The 14,647-nt window shown below is 39.8% G+C and overlaps 2 protein-coding genes across 9 annotated transcripts in view; one reads left to right on the top strand and one right to left on the bottom strand.

Moving 5' to 3' along the window:
• Nucleotides 1-14,647, top strand: part of LOC145521035 (uncharacterized) — a 520,776-nt gene that overhangs the window by 441,585 nt on the left and 64,544 nt on the right. The gene's annotated exons all lie outside the window — the stretch shown is intronic.
• The window catches only part of GRM7 (glutamate metabotropic receptor 7), an 896,695-nt gene that overhangs the window by 46,626 nt on the left and 835,422 nt on the right, over nucleotides 1-14,647 (bottom strand). For 5 of the 8 annotated variants that reach the window (XR_014064798.1, XR_014064797.1, XR_014064794.1 and 2 more), the window contains one exon: nucleotides 8,033-8,279. Coding sequence is in view for 4 of the 8 variants with exons in the window: in XM_081528173.1 (XP_081384299.1) it covers nucleotides 8,033-8,279 (247 nt within the window). In the remaining 4 variants the exon portion in view is untranslated. Of the gene's footprint in view, nucleotides 1-2,332; nucleotides 2,425-2,483; nucleotides 2,516-6,282; nucleotides 6,356-8,032; nucleotides 8,280-14,647 lie in introns of those variants that run through there. The other 3 variants (XR_014064795.1, XM_081528174.1, XM_081528176.1) reach the window with 3 other exon arrangements.

Genomic DNA, 14,647 nt, shown 5'->3' on the forward strand with positions numbered 1-14,647 from the left:
ACATAGATATGGATTTGAATGAACAACACGCCATGCCTTCTTTCACTGTTTGCCCAAGCTCTCCCGTCTCATTGGAACTCGAACGTGGTCAGATACTCCCCTCTTTGAATGTCTGTAACTTTAGACAAACTTCCGTTCTCAATTGTTTTTAAGTAACTGTGTAAGATGTTTAGCATTAATTTATGAAGCCACTTCTACAATCTTTGAATCTTCTTTCTTTTTTATTTTTTAAATTATGAAACTATGGTAACACATTTACAGAAGATTTGGAAAATACAGAACAAAGTTACATATAGTTCTACTATGTATTACAGTTATTTTTAAGTAGATGAATATTTTTAGTTGGAGTTTTAGTATCAAGCTCTCAAAAATTAATAGAGTGAATAGACAGAAAAGTAGAAGGATTGCAGTAGACCTGAAAAGGACTGTTAACCAATTCAACCTAATTAAGGTTTATACATTTTTAAATTGGCAGAAAAGGTGAGCACCTAATCAAACTCTTTGAAACAAGAAAAAAGTTTATTTCTAAGCAGCAGATCCTAAAAAAGTACTTTTTCTGGAAGGTTGACTTAAAACATTTTCATCTTGCACCCTTTAAACCAAAAGGCATCAACTGAGAATGGAGCTAGGGAGAATTTTTAATGGATTCGGATTAAATCTATCATTTTTACCCAGGGAAACTTCCTTCTCATTTATGCTCAGGCAGTTTCATGTAAAAGGACTATTAAAGTGATGAGCTGCAGTGTTTTGACAAGCACTTGTACTGCAAAACTTGAAATCTCACTGGAATACAGTTGTAAATTCACTGGGACAAAAGAATGCCCTATTTAAAAACTAGGACAGACTGTGTTGATACGGAAAAAGGGAATAGCTATGTGAACAATACATCTGAAATTAAAGACTGAGTTGCTGGCATCCATCTAAATCAACAGGAAATGTAATTACACTTGGAAAGTACTCTTGTCCTGTCTTACAGTTCTAAGTGGATTAAAAGGGAAAAAATATTATTTGTACTCCGAATACCATTATCAAAACAAAAAATGGAAAGAAGCGTAGCAATGATCTGACAAAATGGTCCACGTTAGGAAAGAGGAAGACTAGCCCACATTATGACGCAATATTTCCCCCTCCTGTGTCTGCTCTCTTACTTGAAATCTCTAGAGAGAAGTCCTTCTGTTGATTTTATAAGTATAGTAGGAGGTTTAGAGGGAAACAAAAGAGGGCCTTTTATTCAAAGCCACCTCATGAATTTAATGACTCTATTCTATGTTTTCTATTGTTTGTTTTCCTTCAGTATGAATTGTCCTGACCAACTGGACAAGGATGCTTGCCAAAGCAAGTGTTACTTTTCACGATTCTATCATATTGCTTAGGCTGAAACAGGGAGGTATTACTATTACTATAACTACTACTATTTCATAGCATATATCCTTTAGTAAGGGCTCAAAGTGATATACTGGTTTGGGCAAAAAGTTTGTTTACGTTTTTTCCATAAGATGTTATAAAAAAGCCAGAATGAACTTTTTGGCCAACCCAACATAATCATCGATGGTGAGTCAGTGACAACTCTCAGAGCAGACCATTCCCATGCCTGTTCACACATCACACAACTGACCATTTGTTCTAAGGTATGAGTTTGAATACCTGAGGTATTTATTGTATTTATTGGGTTTGACTAATGTTGAAATTTATCTTTAGAATCTTTAGGTCTTTGACTGAACCTCTCCCTGCGTCCTCAGATAAGTGAAGGTGGTTCCTTGTTTCTCTTAGGCAGACTTATGAGCCCCATATCCTCTTTAATACATCATCAAGCCCAGCCAGCAAATCTTTTCTATTTCTTTGCTGCAAAAAACGAACCATGACCATTTTGGGTTTGAGATGGTAGAGTCATTCATTGCTATTTCTCGGTATATATTTAATAAAAAAGTAAACCAGGGCAAATATTTTTACTAAGCTTTTAAAAAACACCCTCATTCTCACCCAAGTTGTCCATATTGCCTTCTCAAAGCAGAATATGAACAAATACATATAAAAATAAGCTCTCACCATTGAGACTTTTAAAGTAGAGTGACCAGCACCAATTCTGCCATTACTGGGTCTGGTTCAGGAAAGACACATATTCACACACCCAATCACCTGTTCTCCAGAAAATAAACCAGGCATGTGACCCACAGCAGCCATCTACACTAAACTTAGCAAACGTCGCCTTTGAAAATGTATTTCTTCATATACATAGATTTTGAGGTAATCATGCACAGTTTTCATGGAAACATTTCTAATTCTCAGTGGAGACAAGAACACACAAATAAACAAAAAGTAGATTGTTTCTTACCTTTTGGAAAGCAGGCAAAAGCTATACTGTTGGTGGTATAGTGTACCAAGTAACAGACTTTTGTACACTCTTTCTTACTGGTGGTATACAGTCTACAGGAAAAGTAAATATATAGGTATGTATAAAATAAATGTGCACACAATATTCCTTTTTATTCTTTTTTCTTTCCTTTTGGAGAAGAGGCTGCGATAGAGACCACAGACAATATGCCCACTCTCTCAGTGGGTTTAGTAGCTTTTGGTAGACCGGTTGACCACAATTCAGGTACCTCTGAACATGGGAGTATAGGTGCTTCATGGTTTAAAGCATTTGGCCTTTACTTGAACTGAAGCAGGTGAGAGAACCAGCTCCAAAATAATGTATCTACCTGCTCAGAAGGTTTTTTTCTTCCTGTTGATATCCTATTTTCCCCTCAGCCTAGACCTTTCATGCTGACCTGCATGATTAGTCCAGAAGAATGAGACAAGTAACAAAAATGTAGAGAATGTCAGGGATCCAAACAAATGAACAAGCAAAACAAAACAAAAGCCATCACTAATTGACACAGCACAGGAGCATGTTCCAGAATATTCCCAGCATTGTTACTTGGGTAGATTGTGGTGCCCTCATCCATTTTCTAGCAGTTGAGGGATTTATTGAGCAGCACAAGTTTTTATTTATATATTTTCCTTAAGTATATGCAAAATGGTAATTTTCAACAAAGGACCAGAATACAAACTTATATTTAAAATCTTATTATTGATTTTCTGTTTTAGTGGTAAATGGCCATTCTTCTAAAATGTGCTTCATCACAATATGTTCATTGTCTTACAATAGTCTTTTACACAGTGTGTGTCCAGCTTCTCTCCAAGTCAGTTTATCAGTGATATTGCCCCATATCCAAAAAGGTAGTGTTCCCCAGCTGTCCACATTCCTGCCATCTCTAATTGCTAGGAAGTTACAGAGTAAACTATTTGTAACCAGTCCGGGTACTTGAGCAGCTTCTCTGCACTGGCTGGGACATGGGCTCAGAAAATGGATGGTTGTTTAGAACCAAGTAGCTTAGGGCTGTTCATTCTGTGCACTGCAATCCTTTACAAGGAAAGCATCTGATCAGAGGATAATTCACAGAGCATCTTCTGGTTCTGACCACTCCAGATGAGGAAGGAAGCAGTTCCTACCCACCATCTCAATAAAGCCATGCTGCCTCAGTGAATATTATTCATCCAACCAGAAAAAGGTCTTGGTGGCCATAGATAAGCCAAGAACCAAGTCCTCCAGTTGACCTGGCATCTTCAAGTTTGCCGTGAACACACATCTACCAAGTCAACAACAGAAAGTTGGGAGAAACGAGCCTAATTCAGGACGCAGGTGCGAGAACCAGAGATTGAGGTGCCCTTCTTCTTAGAGAAGGAGTGTGGAGAAGGCTTCATGGTGGCCAGATCTAAAGGTCCCCACATTAGGTCAGGCACTTGTGGTCCTCTAGCAGCAGAAATATGGCTTGTATAAATAAAAATCCACTAAGTGGCAGAGCTACACACTTAGACCCCCTGCTGTTTTTCATCTGAGCTCAGAAACCAACCAGCATCGACCCAATTCTGGATATTCAATATGGCAGCAGTACAGAGATGCGTGACAGATTTTGAGAAGATTTGCTTTATGTTGAATCCATGCAGAAAGAACTTTTTCTTTCAAGCAATGAAATTTGAACTGAAGAGGCAACCTAAGAGGAAAACCAAACTTCTTGGGGAAAAATCAAGCAGTGCAGGGGCAGCTTTAATTTCTGCCCATATTACGCCAACAAATTTGTTTTTATATGGATGTATACTTGCTGTATGAAGTTGAATGAATAGAAGTGAGCATGCACCAGATGACAGACTGCAATGATTAAAAATGAAAACACTGAAGATTGAAATACACTGAGACTAAGTGTTTGGGAAACAGGAAGGTAGCTCATCCTATAAATTCAGCATCTTCCCAGACACACTTCCTCAGAGAACAGTAGGCAGAACTCTCCCTTTGGAGATACAGTCCTTCCTCAGGCCCATGGTCTGTGCTCTGATTTGTTTCTTTTTAACCAGAAAGTTTCATTTCAGCCAATAATTTGTTTGTCTCTGTTACCATAGTTCAGAAGTTTGACATTACTTGGAGCTACATTTTGTATTAAGTAGAATAGAATAATAATGTTATCTCATCAAAACAACCTTGTCTATTTTCATTACTTGAATTTTCACTGCTGTTCTGTCTCTATATATACTCATTTTTCTATTACTAGGGACTGGTTTTCTGGATATAATGGCTATCTATGATGTCACCATTTCCATCTTGGTGGCTCCTTAGGGATCATTTAAAATAACTATAGGTTTGCATTTTTGTCTTACCTCACATATTTCATTCTGTTAAGCTGACTTTGTCCCAGTTCAGCATCATTGCTAAAACCTTGGGAGGTATTTCCAGTATGGGCTCAAACTGAGTGTCCCAGAGTGAAATCCTTTTATGATCTCTGGCTCTGCTCTCCGATGGAGTCATGGATGGCTATTTAAATTTATTTAAAATGAAGTAAAAATTTCAAGTGTATTTCATCAGTTAAGTAGCCATATTTCAAGTTCTGAATCACCACAGGTGACCAATGTTTTCTCTAGTGGACAGCACAGATGGAGAACATTTCCATCATTGCAGAAAACTCTATTGGACAGATTTTGTGCAGAAAAGGTCTTCTGACTTTTCTTAGGGACCTTTGAGAGCTGGGTCCTCAGAAACCCCAATGTTTGGAGGTACATGAATCTCCTCCTATAATTCAGCAAATATCTGGACACATTATTGATGGTTGCTTTCAGGGAGTGTCTACACAAAACCAAAATAACTAAAATAATTTTTAAAACATCTTTTGGATTTACAGTGAGACAAAGGCTCTTTTGGATTTCATCTCTTTTTTTCCCCTTCCTTGAACTATTTATCTTTGTTCTGTGTAGACACCAAAATATCAACAATGACAAAACCCAACAAAACTTTTTCAAGGGAAAGGCATTAGATGAATCCCAAATAGAATGATCGTTGTGACTGACACAGGTAATTAAGATACTTGGATTTTTGAGTTGTCAGATGAGGCCTCTACCCAGGCAGCCTTCTTTGAGCTCCTGTCTTTGCAGACAACATAGCAAACAGCGATGCATTTCACAGCACATTTCACCAAAGAGTCGGCCACCAGACATCATTATATTCTGTATATGCAAGCTGGATTACCAAACGGAGAAGCCCAAAGAGTAATTTCTGCGTTAGGATTATGACATGTCACTCATGTTGTGGGAAACAGAGCAGCAGAGAGCAGCAAGCATGGGTTTGGGGATCAGACCTGGGTTTCAGACCAAGCTGCCCTGCCATGGAGTGTAGGACTCTGGTGATAGTCTCTGATCTTCCTGAGCCTAGGATTCTTCAGTAAAAAGACAACAATGATCACTGGCCTACAGATTATCGGGAAGAGTAAGAGAGATATCCCACCCAGAGCATTCTATTTAATGCCTATCTCAAAGGATAGCAGATGTGTTTTTGTTATTATCAGGGTCATGTTAATATGAACATTTTAACAGCCAGTAGCATACCCCACGCAGCCTCAACAAGGGTAGACCCTCATCATTAAAGGTTAGAAACAGTAGAAATGTTGTTTGAAAGCTAGTTATTTTTAAGTAGCGCAGTATTAGATTAATTATCCCAATTCAAAATTTCTAATTTGATCATTAATTTTCAATACATATAGACTTCTGATCATGTTTTCTTTTTATCAGTATTGGGCATATGTTATTAAAGGTGTATGTCTGCACAAATATAAATGTAATACTGCTATTAGAACATCTTCAGGGTAAGGGTTTTGTACAATGCAAATCTTGCAAGGGGTCCTAGAATCAAATGCTATAGAAGTGTAACCATGTAGTATATTTAACAATACAGAATTCATATAAATAGATGCATACATATGTTCACAGAAGTATTTTTATTGGCCAGTTGCATCTATCTTGTGGTGTTTGGTATGCCTTTAACCTTTTTAACCTGTTCAGAAGTGGAAGAAAATTAACATGTAATTGACATACATGTCTCTAGATGCCTGAGACATGATGACGTGCTTATGACACAGATATTATTATCTCCATTTAATACATGAGAATGATGAGCTTGAGGAAAGCTCAGTGATCGTCAAAGTCACACAGCTGGTGAGGGGAGTGGCTTGGCTTTGAACTGAGGTTTGTCTCAACCCGAAGTCTTTTCCTATACCACAGTGATTGTCACAGTGATTCTCTTTCTATTCCCCTTCCTGGAACTGACCATTTGTTCTGCACACATAACAACAGTACCTCCATGGTCTCTCCCTCCTCTTGCCTGTCCCCAAATCTCTTCTATTGAAACATCTGAGTAAAGCCCATGATGTTGGTAATGGGCCTTTGTTTCCTTGTTTACAGACTCTCAAGCATTCACTGTATTCATTCAGCTAACTATTGAGAAATGAATTGGGCTGAGATCATGGATCTTTGTACAGCTGTTATCAAAAGCTATCAGGGCCAAACTTAGTTGTTTGCTGGTTTTTAAAGATCTCAGTTGTAGAGCATCAAGGAGCACCTCAGAGTATTCAGAACAGGAATTGCTTTCTGCTCGGCAGTAAATCTTTGGGTACAACAAAATCAGGTCATAACTGGACAGTGAGTCTTGAATGGCTTAATGGCCAGCCTGAATCCTCTAGTTAAAATAGGAAACATCATGAACATACCAATCTGCTTCATTCCATACACCCCAAATTGGTTCAGTTGTGTCCGTCTCTTTGCAGCCCTATGGAGTGTTGTCTTGGAAAACAAATCCTGGAAGTGGTATGTTTAATCTGCAATTCACTCTTACCACCATAGTACTAGTAAAGTTAGCAACTGGGAATTTCAAGCATTTAAATCTGGCTAAAATTGTCTTTCTTTTTCTTTTCTTTTTTTAAACAAACTAGTGTCTGTATGTCCATCTTCTTTGCAGTCATTTGCAGGGATGGCTAAAGGCTATGCGGGATTTGCAGACAGGCCACAAAGATGTCAAATCTGGCATTTCATCCTTAATCTCACCCCTAATATTTTATTTTTCATGGGCTAAAACTCCTCTGCAGTGATCTGGTAGATGCTTTCCCACATGGGGAGGCCATTAGCATGGTGGTGTCTGGGCCTGTATACTTGGATGGAAGTTTGCCTGTTCTCTTCAATATCTGATGTGTTTTATGTTTCTAGAAGGCTTCCTTAGTAAAGAATCTTAAGTTTCTCCACATTCGTGCTACAGTGGAAAGAAGTTATGCTTCCAAAGTTCTTAAATATTTCAACTTCATCCCTATTGCTACAGTTCCGTGGGGTGTCCGAGGTTCCCTAGCAGGAAGTTGATCCCCTAAGAGGAAGGGAACAAGGAAGGCGGCTCAACAGCTGTACTGATGTCAACTGGAGGGCTTGAGACCAAAGGATAAGAAGCCAGGGATGGGGGAGATTTCACACATCTGAAGCAGAGCCTCTGAAAGCTGCTTCCCAACAGGGAGCAAAAAGAAAGTGGTGAGCACACTCTTAGGAGCAAACGGCAGCATTCGCTAAGGCAACCCAGCCCAGAAGACAAGAGCGCGCGCGGCCTTTCTTCAAAGAAAGGCAAGCATACACCACATCTGCCAGAGCTTCCTAATGCAGGATGAGGAGACGGAAGGAAAGGAGAGGTACTTACTGTTTGGGTCTACATTTTCACAAAGTTCTGTCTTGGCCTCACCGTTGGGTCTGTCACTGGGTTTGTGCGACAGCCGTGATGACATTGTGGCTGCCGTGACCACTGCTTTGAAACTTCGCTTCCGTTTCTGGACATTGAGTTCAGGGTGGAAAATGATGATGTACACTTTCGGCATGTATAGCATCCCCAGCGCCACTGATGCACTTAGGTTCATGGAGATTGTAAGCGTGGTGGTTTGTATGTAGAGCTAGGAGACACAACACATAAGACACTATTACAAATAAAATGACCGCAGAGGGAGGCCGGACACCTAACATGATGCCAAGCACGACTATGACAGGGGGAGAAAGCATAAACCCTGGGGAGACAGAATGGTGCTGCACATTTCTTGAAGAGTTTATACATAAATATCATTGATTTAAAGTCATAGGGTAGCTCTGAGTGCAGGTCTATCCTGGAAAAGTTGGCTTCATAGAGGTTCAGCGTCAACCTTGCATCAGATCCAAAGTACCTTTATTCAGAATGGCAACTGGATATGAAACCATGAAGGTCATATTTGCAATCTCGAGTAAGGGGTAGTTTTTTCCTACCCCCCATACATTCACAAAACAATTAACATTACATGATCTCTTACTGCACAGATACCCTGGGACCTTATTTGAAAAAGTCATTATGTCGATATATGTGTCTTTCTGTATTCTTATTTTTTTTTTTTGAAAGGGTTCACCTTCATCATGCCTACAGAGTAGTGAGCTGAGTTTTCTTGGAAAGTAAGCCCTTCTTGCTTCATTCTGGTTTATAAAGCATCAATGGGCAAGGGACCAAGACCTAGTGATGTTGGCTTATACAGTTGCTAAGGGGCTACACAACCTCACCCTGCCATGTGTTATGTGTAGTTCAGATGGTACCCGTAGCTGTCCTTGTATTCTTTTGCTTCTTGGGAAATCAACAGAGCCACCCATTCACTCATTCTTCACTGTGTTAAATCATCGTCTTGCCTAAAGTGGAAAAGATGAGGGTTGAAGCAGGTGGGGCACGGTAAGATCAGTAAGGGGAAAGCTACAGACAGCTTGATTTGGTCCGTTTGCATTTATGAAGTGTCTTGTCATGATTCATAGCCCACCATTCACTTAGATGTGTCTGTGGTTTTCATGACTTCTAAAGCCTAGACTCACTGTGAGGTGATGGGTGTGTTCCTTAACTTGATTGTGGAAATCACGTCACAATATCTACATATGTATATTACATCATCACACTGTACCTCTTAAAAAAAAATGTTATATAACCTAAATATATGCAATGTGTATTCATCAGTGATAACCTCGGTAAAGCTGAAAATAAATGAATAAGTAAATAAACAGGTAAAGAATAGGTAGGTAAATAAATAAGTACATTTCAAGTACATTTAAAAAGAAAAGTTCAAGTGACCATTTCTCATAGCCTTTGACATCAGTGGAAAACCTAGCCTTTTGACAATGCATTTGATCATGGTTTTCCACAACGGTGGAGGAAAAGTTTCCTATATGTCTGAGGATAAAATCCCCATCTTTAATGGGTTTTACAAGGGCCCACGTGGTCTTTCCCCTTGTCTGGTTTTTCAGACTAATGGTCCACCACTCTCCTCACCTCTCTCCCTACCTCTCTCCCTAGGATTTCATCCACATGGCCATTCTTTCAGTTCTTGAAGATGCTATGCTTATTCAACCACAGACTCTTCTACATGCACGTGTGTGACTTTTATTTATTATTGTTTCCTTCTGTGTGGAATGTCCCTCTACATTTTAGAACATCCATTCCAGCCTGCCTCCCCCATGACCTTAACTCTCAGCCAGCTTCTTTACCAACGTTTGTTGTTCAGTCACTAAGTCATTTCCAACTCTTTGCAACCCCATGGACTGCAGCACGCCAGGCTTCCCTGTCCTTCACTATCTCCTGGGGTTTATTCAAGTTCATGTCCATTGAGTCGGTGATGCTATCTAACCATCTTATCCTCTGCTGCCCTCTTCTACATACAGGCCCTCAAAACACTGTTGTTTTTAGGCCATTGCTCTCTGTCTGTAATCCTCTACCCACTAACCTGATCGTCTGACCGCCCATCTCCCAGACTGAGCCACAAGTTCAGTGAAGGCAGTGATGTTGTGTGGTGGTGTCATTGTGTCTGCAGTGCTGGCAAACAGTAGGCACTTAAGAAACACACAGTGGATGAGCTCACGTGTTTGTATAAGGGGCACCTTTTTCCTACTGATGACTCAGGGGTCAGACAGCCTTTCTCTAAATATACAGGGATTGCCATCAGATCTATTAGCTGCCTGGCCATTTCTGACCTTAGTTCTTTAATCTGGGTCTCTGGAGAAGAAATTAAGAGAGACTTTGTTTTTCATCTGGAAGGAAAACTGTTTTCCAGCAAACATTAATTTGAATGTGCATGTTTCTGAATGCTTTACAGGAGCTGGCAGCCGCTAACTGTATAATGCATAATAAATGTAAAATATAAAGACAAAACAATGTTGAATTAATGATCCTTTTGGTTGTGAACTAGACCATATTTTTAAAGCTCACCTTTCCCTATCAGAATACCTTTAGACTTTCATCTCCATTCTACCCTGCTGCCCACCCTGTCCAAGAAAGTCTTACCCTGAAACAGAGGTTTATGAACTTAGGCACTGTCACTTCGTCCCCCATGGTCACTGGCGTCATCCTCCTAATGAGGGCTTTGCAAACCATGGATTAGCCAGTCCAAGAAAGAAAGGGATATAAACTGACCCATGGGATCTTAAGCTTTTCTTCTATTTCTCCACTCAAAAGCAAATTTTGCAGTTGAAGAAACCATCTGTAGTTTCTTGAGTTTTTGATTTATACACATAACTTGTATACTTATATATATATGTAAATATTTGTGCCAGTATGTGTATACATACATGCTTTTTCTCAAGAGAGACTACTTAGTCATTTAGGACTCTAGTAGCAATGTTGCTTATTTTATGGAGTCTGTAATTTTGTTCTTTTCAAGCTAGAATCTATCAAGACTTTGATACTTGTTTTGACAGTTTTGTAATTTCGGGTGACATTTCAGGAATCTGTGAAAACCAACAGGAACATCATTGACCAAATTTCTATGTCCCTAAATCCTTTATGTTGCAGAGTGGTTAGGAATGAAGACTTCAGAGCTAATCTGAGTTCAATTCCTGTTTACTCGCTTTGTGACCTGGGACAGATTACTTCGCCTCTGTCTGCCTCTGCTTCCACATCTGTAAATGGGTATGATAACATGAGCTCCCCCACCTCATGATGTTGTTGTGGTGATTAAATGAGTATTTGTAAAGTAGGATAGGACCTAGCATGTAGTAAGTACTATGAAAGGATTTTTAAATAAGTTACATAGGTAGAAAGACAGGAAGACCCTGGTCTGCAGAGAACCCAGAGGTACTTGTTCATGGGGATACAATCCAGCTCAGCCCCAGGAAGGGAACTCAGTTGCTCTCTTCTTGGCCTTTGGTGGGATACTTGCTTTTGGACTCTGAGTTTTAGCAGAGCAGAGCAGCCCTAGCAGCCCTTTTAGTACTTTTTTTTTTTTTTTTTTTGCAATTTACAACATTTAATTTTTAATTTATTTTTAATTAGAGGATAATTGCTTTCCATATATTGTGTTGGCTTCTGCCATACAACTATGTGAATCAATCATAAGTACATATATGTCCCCTCTCTCTTGAACCTCCCCCCGCCCCTCACTCCCCACTTGAGTGAGGTGGATGAATCTAGAATCTCTTATATACAGAGTGAAGTTAGTTAGGAAAAAAAACAAACAAATATCATATATTAATACATATTTATGGAATCTAGAAAGATTGTACTGATGAGCCTATTTGCAGGATAGGAATAGAGATGCAGACATAGAGAATAGACTTGTGGGGTAGGAGAGAGGGTGGGATGAATTGAAAGATCAGCAGTGAAACATAAACATTACCATATGTAAAATGGGTAGCTAGTGGGAAGTTGCCGTATGATGCAGGGAGCTCAGCGTGGTAATCTGTGGCAGATTACAACATATTTAATTTTTAGTCTCAAGGCTATTCCTGGTTTATCCAATGCTTATTGTCAAATGAGCAATGTGGATTGTAGAATTACCCTGTTTGATTTTGGATATTTTATACCATTTTGCTTTATTTTCCTTATAATTTCTTGAGAGATGTAAAGGTGTTAGTTGTCGATTTTGGTCTCTCTTATCAGCACATAGGGGTTCTGGCACATACAGCTTTATTGGGGTCAGCCCCTCCCCTCCACCCCCCAAACCCAGACCACCCTTGTCCCATCTGGCTGTCTGAGGCTCATCACCTCACCATGGTCCATCCTTGATGGCCTGAGCTTGTAGGAAGGATGCTCCTTGCCTTGCAGTGTTCGGATACTTAAGCCTGAATTTTATTATCAACTTCAATACATTTCCAGAATCCAGTTTCTTTTCCTTGGTTGAATGTGGCTTTCCTCCCAACCACCATGTGTAACCCAGCTTGTACAACTAAGGAAAATGCAGGCAAAGGGTTCCAGGTTAGGTGGTGTTTTGCACGTTACTCTACCAGGTAGTTTTCTTAAAGTCTGATAAACAGAACCTCTGGCTTTCAATTTCCTCACTTGCAAACTGAAGATAACAATAGTTTAGGGTTCAAATGCTGACTCTGATGACCTAACTCATTTAATATATGGAAAGTGCTTAGGACAATGCCTGGGAAACACATATACGTGAAATGTGAGCTGCTAATATTTATATTCTGCCGGATATTTATATCAGGATATTGGTGTGTAGACCTTAAGATAAGTCTTCCTTAGTATTTGCTGTCATATATTTTAAACTTTTAATGTACATCTGAGTAATTAACTAGAATGTAGGGTCTAAAAAGCCAGGCGTATTCATGTCCTGTCTGATTGACATGTACCAGCAAGTACACTATTAGAGACACAGCTGTGTGCTGAATACGGGGCCAGGCAAAGCCCAGCTAAATCTGCCCTGTGCATTTTCTCATCTTGGTCTAAAAGGTCATTGTCACATAAATGTGACTGCAAAGCACCATGAGATGTCATTGTTGCTTTATAAATAGATGTAGCACTGAGGGTTAATGGAGTTTTCCTTCTGTAAGTATTGCCTGCTAACATACTAAGAAATTCAAAAAGTCTAGATTGCTCCTGAACAAACTTTGGAAGTTGCCAACTCTTCCGTCAAAGTTTCAGAATCAGTTTAATTGAAGACTGTTTTGAGAGATTCCAGGGCAAGTTGTTAACGACCACATGCTATAAATTCACTGGTAGCTGTATTTTCCAGATAGGCTATGCGACAGAGACTTTTCTTTTCCAGTGTTGGTACATCATCCACTTATCACTGGCATTTTCAGTGAGATTAGTCACCCTCAGTATCCATGAGGGATTGATTCCAAGACCCCCTGAGGATACGAAAATCTGAGGATGCCCAGGTCCCTTATATAAAATGATGCAGTATTTACATATTTGTATCCTCATATGATTTACTCTGTAAATCATCTCTAGATTAATTATAGTACCTGATGCAATGTAAATGCCATGTGCCATGCCACACCTGCTGCTCAGTCATGTCTGACTCTTTGCAACCCATAGATTGTAGCCCACCAGGCTCCTCTGTCCATGAGATTTTCCAGGCAAGAATACTGGAGTGGGTTGCCATTTCCTTCTCCAGGGGATCTTCCTGACCCAGAGAAAGAACCTGTGTCTCTTGGATCTCCTACATTGACAGGTAGATTCTTTACCACTGTGCCACCTGGGAAGCCAAAATGCTATGTAAATAGTCATAAATACCATGTAAATGCTATGTAGATAATTGCCAACATGCTGAAAATTTGCTTTTTGGAGCTTTCTGGAAATTTTTTTTTCCAAATATTTCTCACCTTCAGTTTGCTGAATCCATGGATGTGAAACCCATGGATACAGAGGTATCCACAGTGGTGGACAGTGGTTGGCCACTACTAAGCAGCCACACAGACCACTGTGACAGTGACAGAGCATTCTTTCTGCAGTCAGGGAACCACATTCTAGGGGCAGAAGGAACAAAGTCTAGAATCAGATATGTAAAGTGTCGACACTGCCCACCAGTCCTTTTACTCACAGTGTATACTTGGCCTTGCCTGCTTTTCCCCTGGGCATGTCCTTTGCTCACCTATTTCACCTCTGATACCCTGTTTTGCATGTGATGTTCAGTCCAAAGTCTCCTTGTACTTGAAGTGTCCCTATAACCCAATTTCCCCCATAGATCGAGTACTGTTATTGCGCGATTTTGCATAGCATGGTGACTTGTAAGAATGCATGTCGCATTATAGCAGAGCTGACTGGATAATAAACTCTCTGCCTGCAATTAACTAAATTCTGGTTGCACAATAACTTCTACACGTGAAGCAGGTATTGGGTATTAGAAATAGCGTTGGCGTTCATGAAGGATTGCTCTAAGGGAAGCGATTATCTGCAGTCTGTTAGTTATCATCATCATCGTCATCATCATCATCATCGTCGTCATTCTGCTATCACGTGTGGGCCTCTAGCTCTTTATTTCTGGAGTTGAGGCCATAATGCTAGCTACCTTGTAAGGTCGTTGGGATCGAA

The sequence above is a fragment of the Giraffa tippelskirchi genome, chromosome 9, assembly GCF_054371585.1.
Source record: "Giraffa tippelskirchi isolate mGirTip1 chromosome 9, T2T-mGirTip1v1.2.pri, whole genome shotgun sequence".
Taxonomy (NCBI): domain Eukaryota; kingdom Metazoa; phylum Chordata; class Mammalia; order Artiodactyla; family Giraffidae; genus Giraffa; species Giraffa tippelskirchi.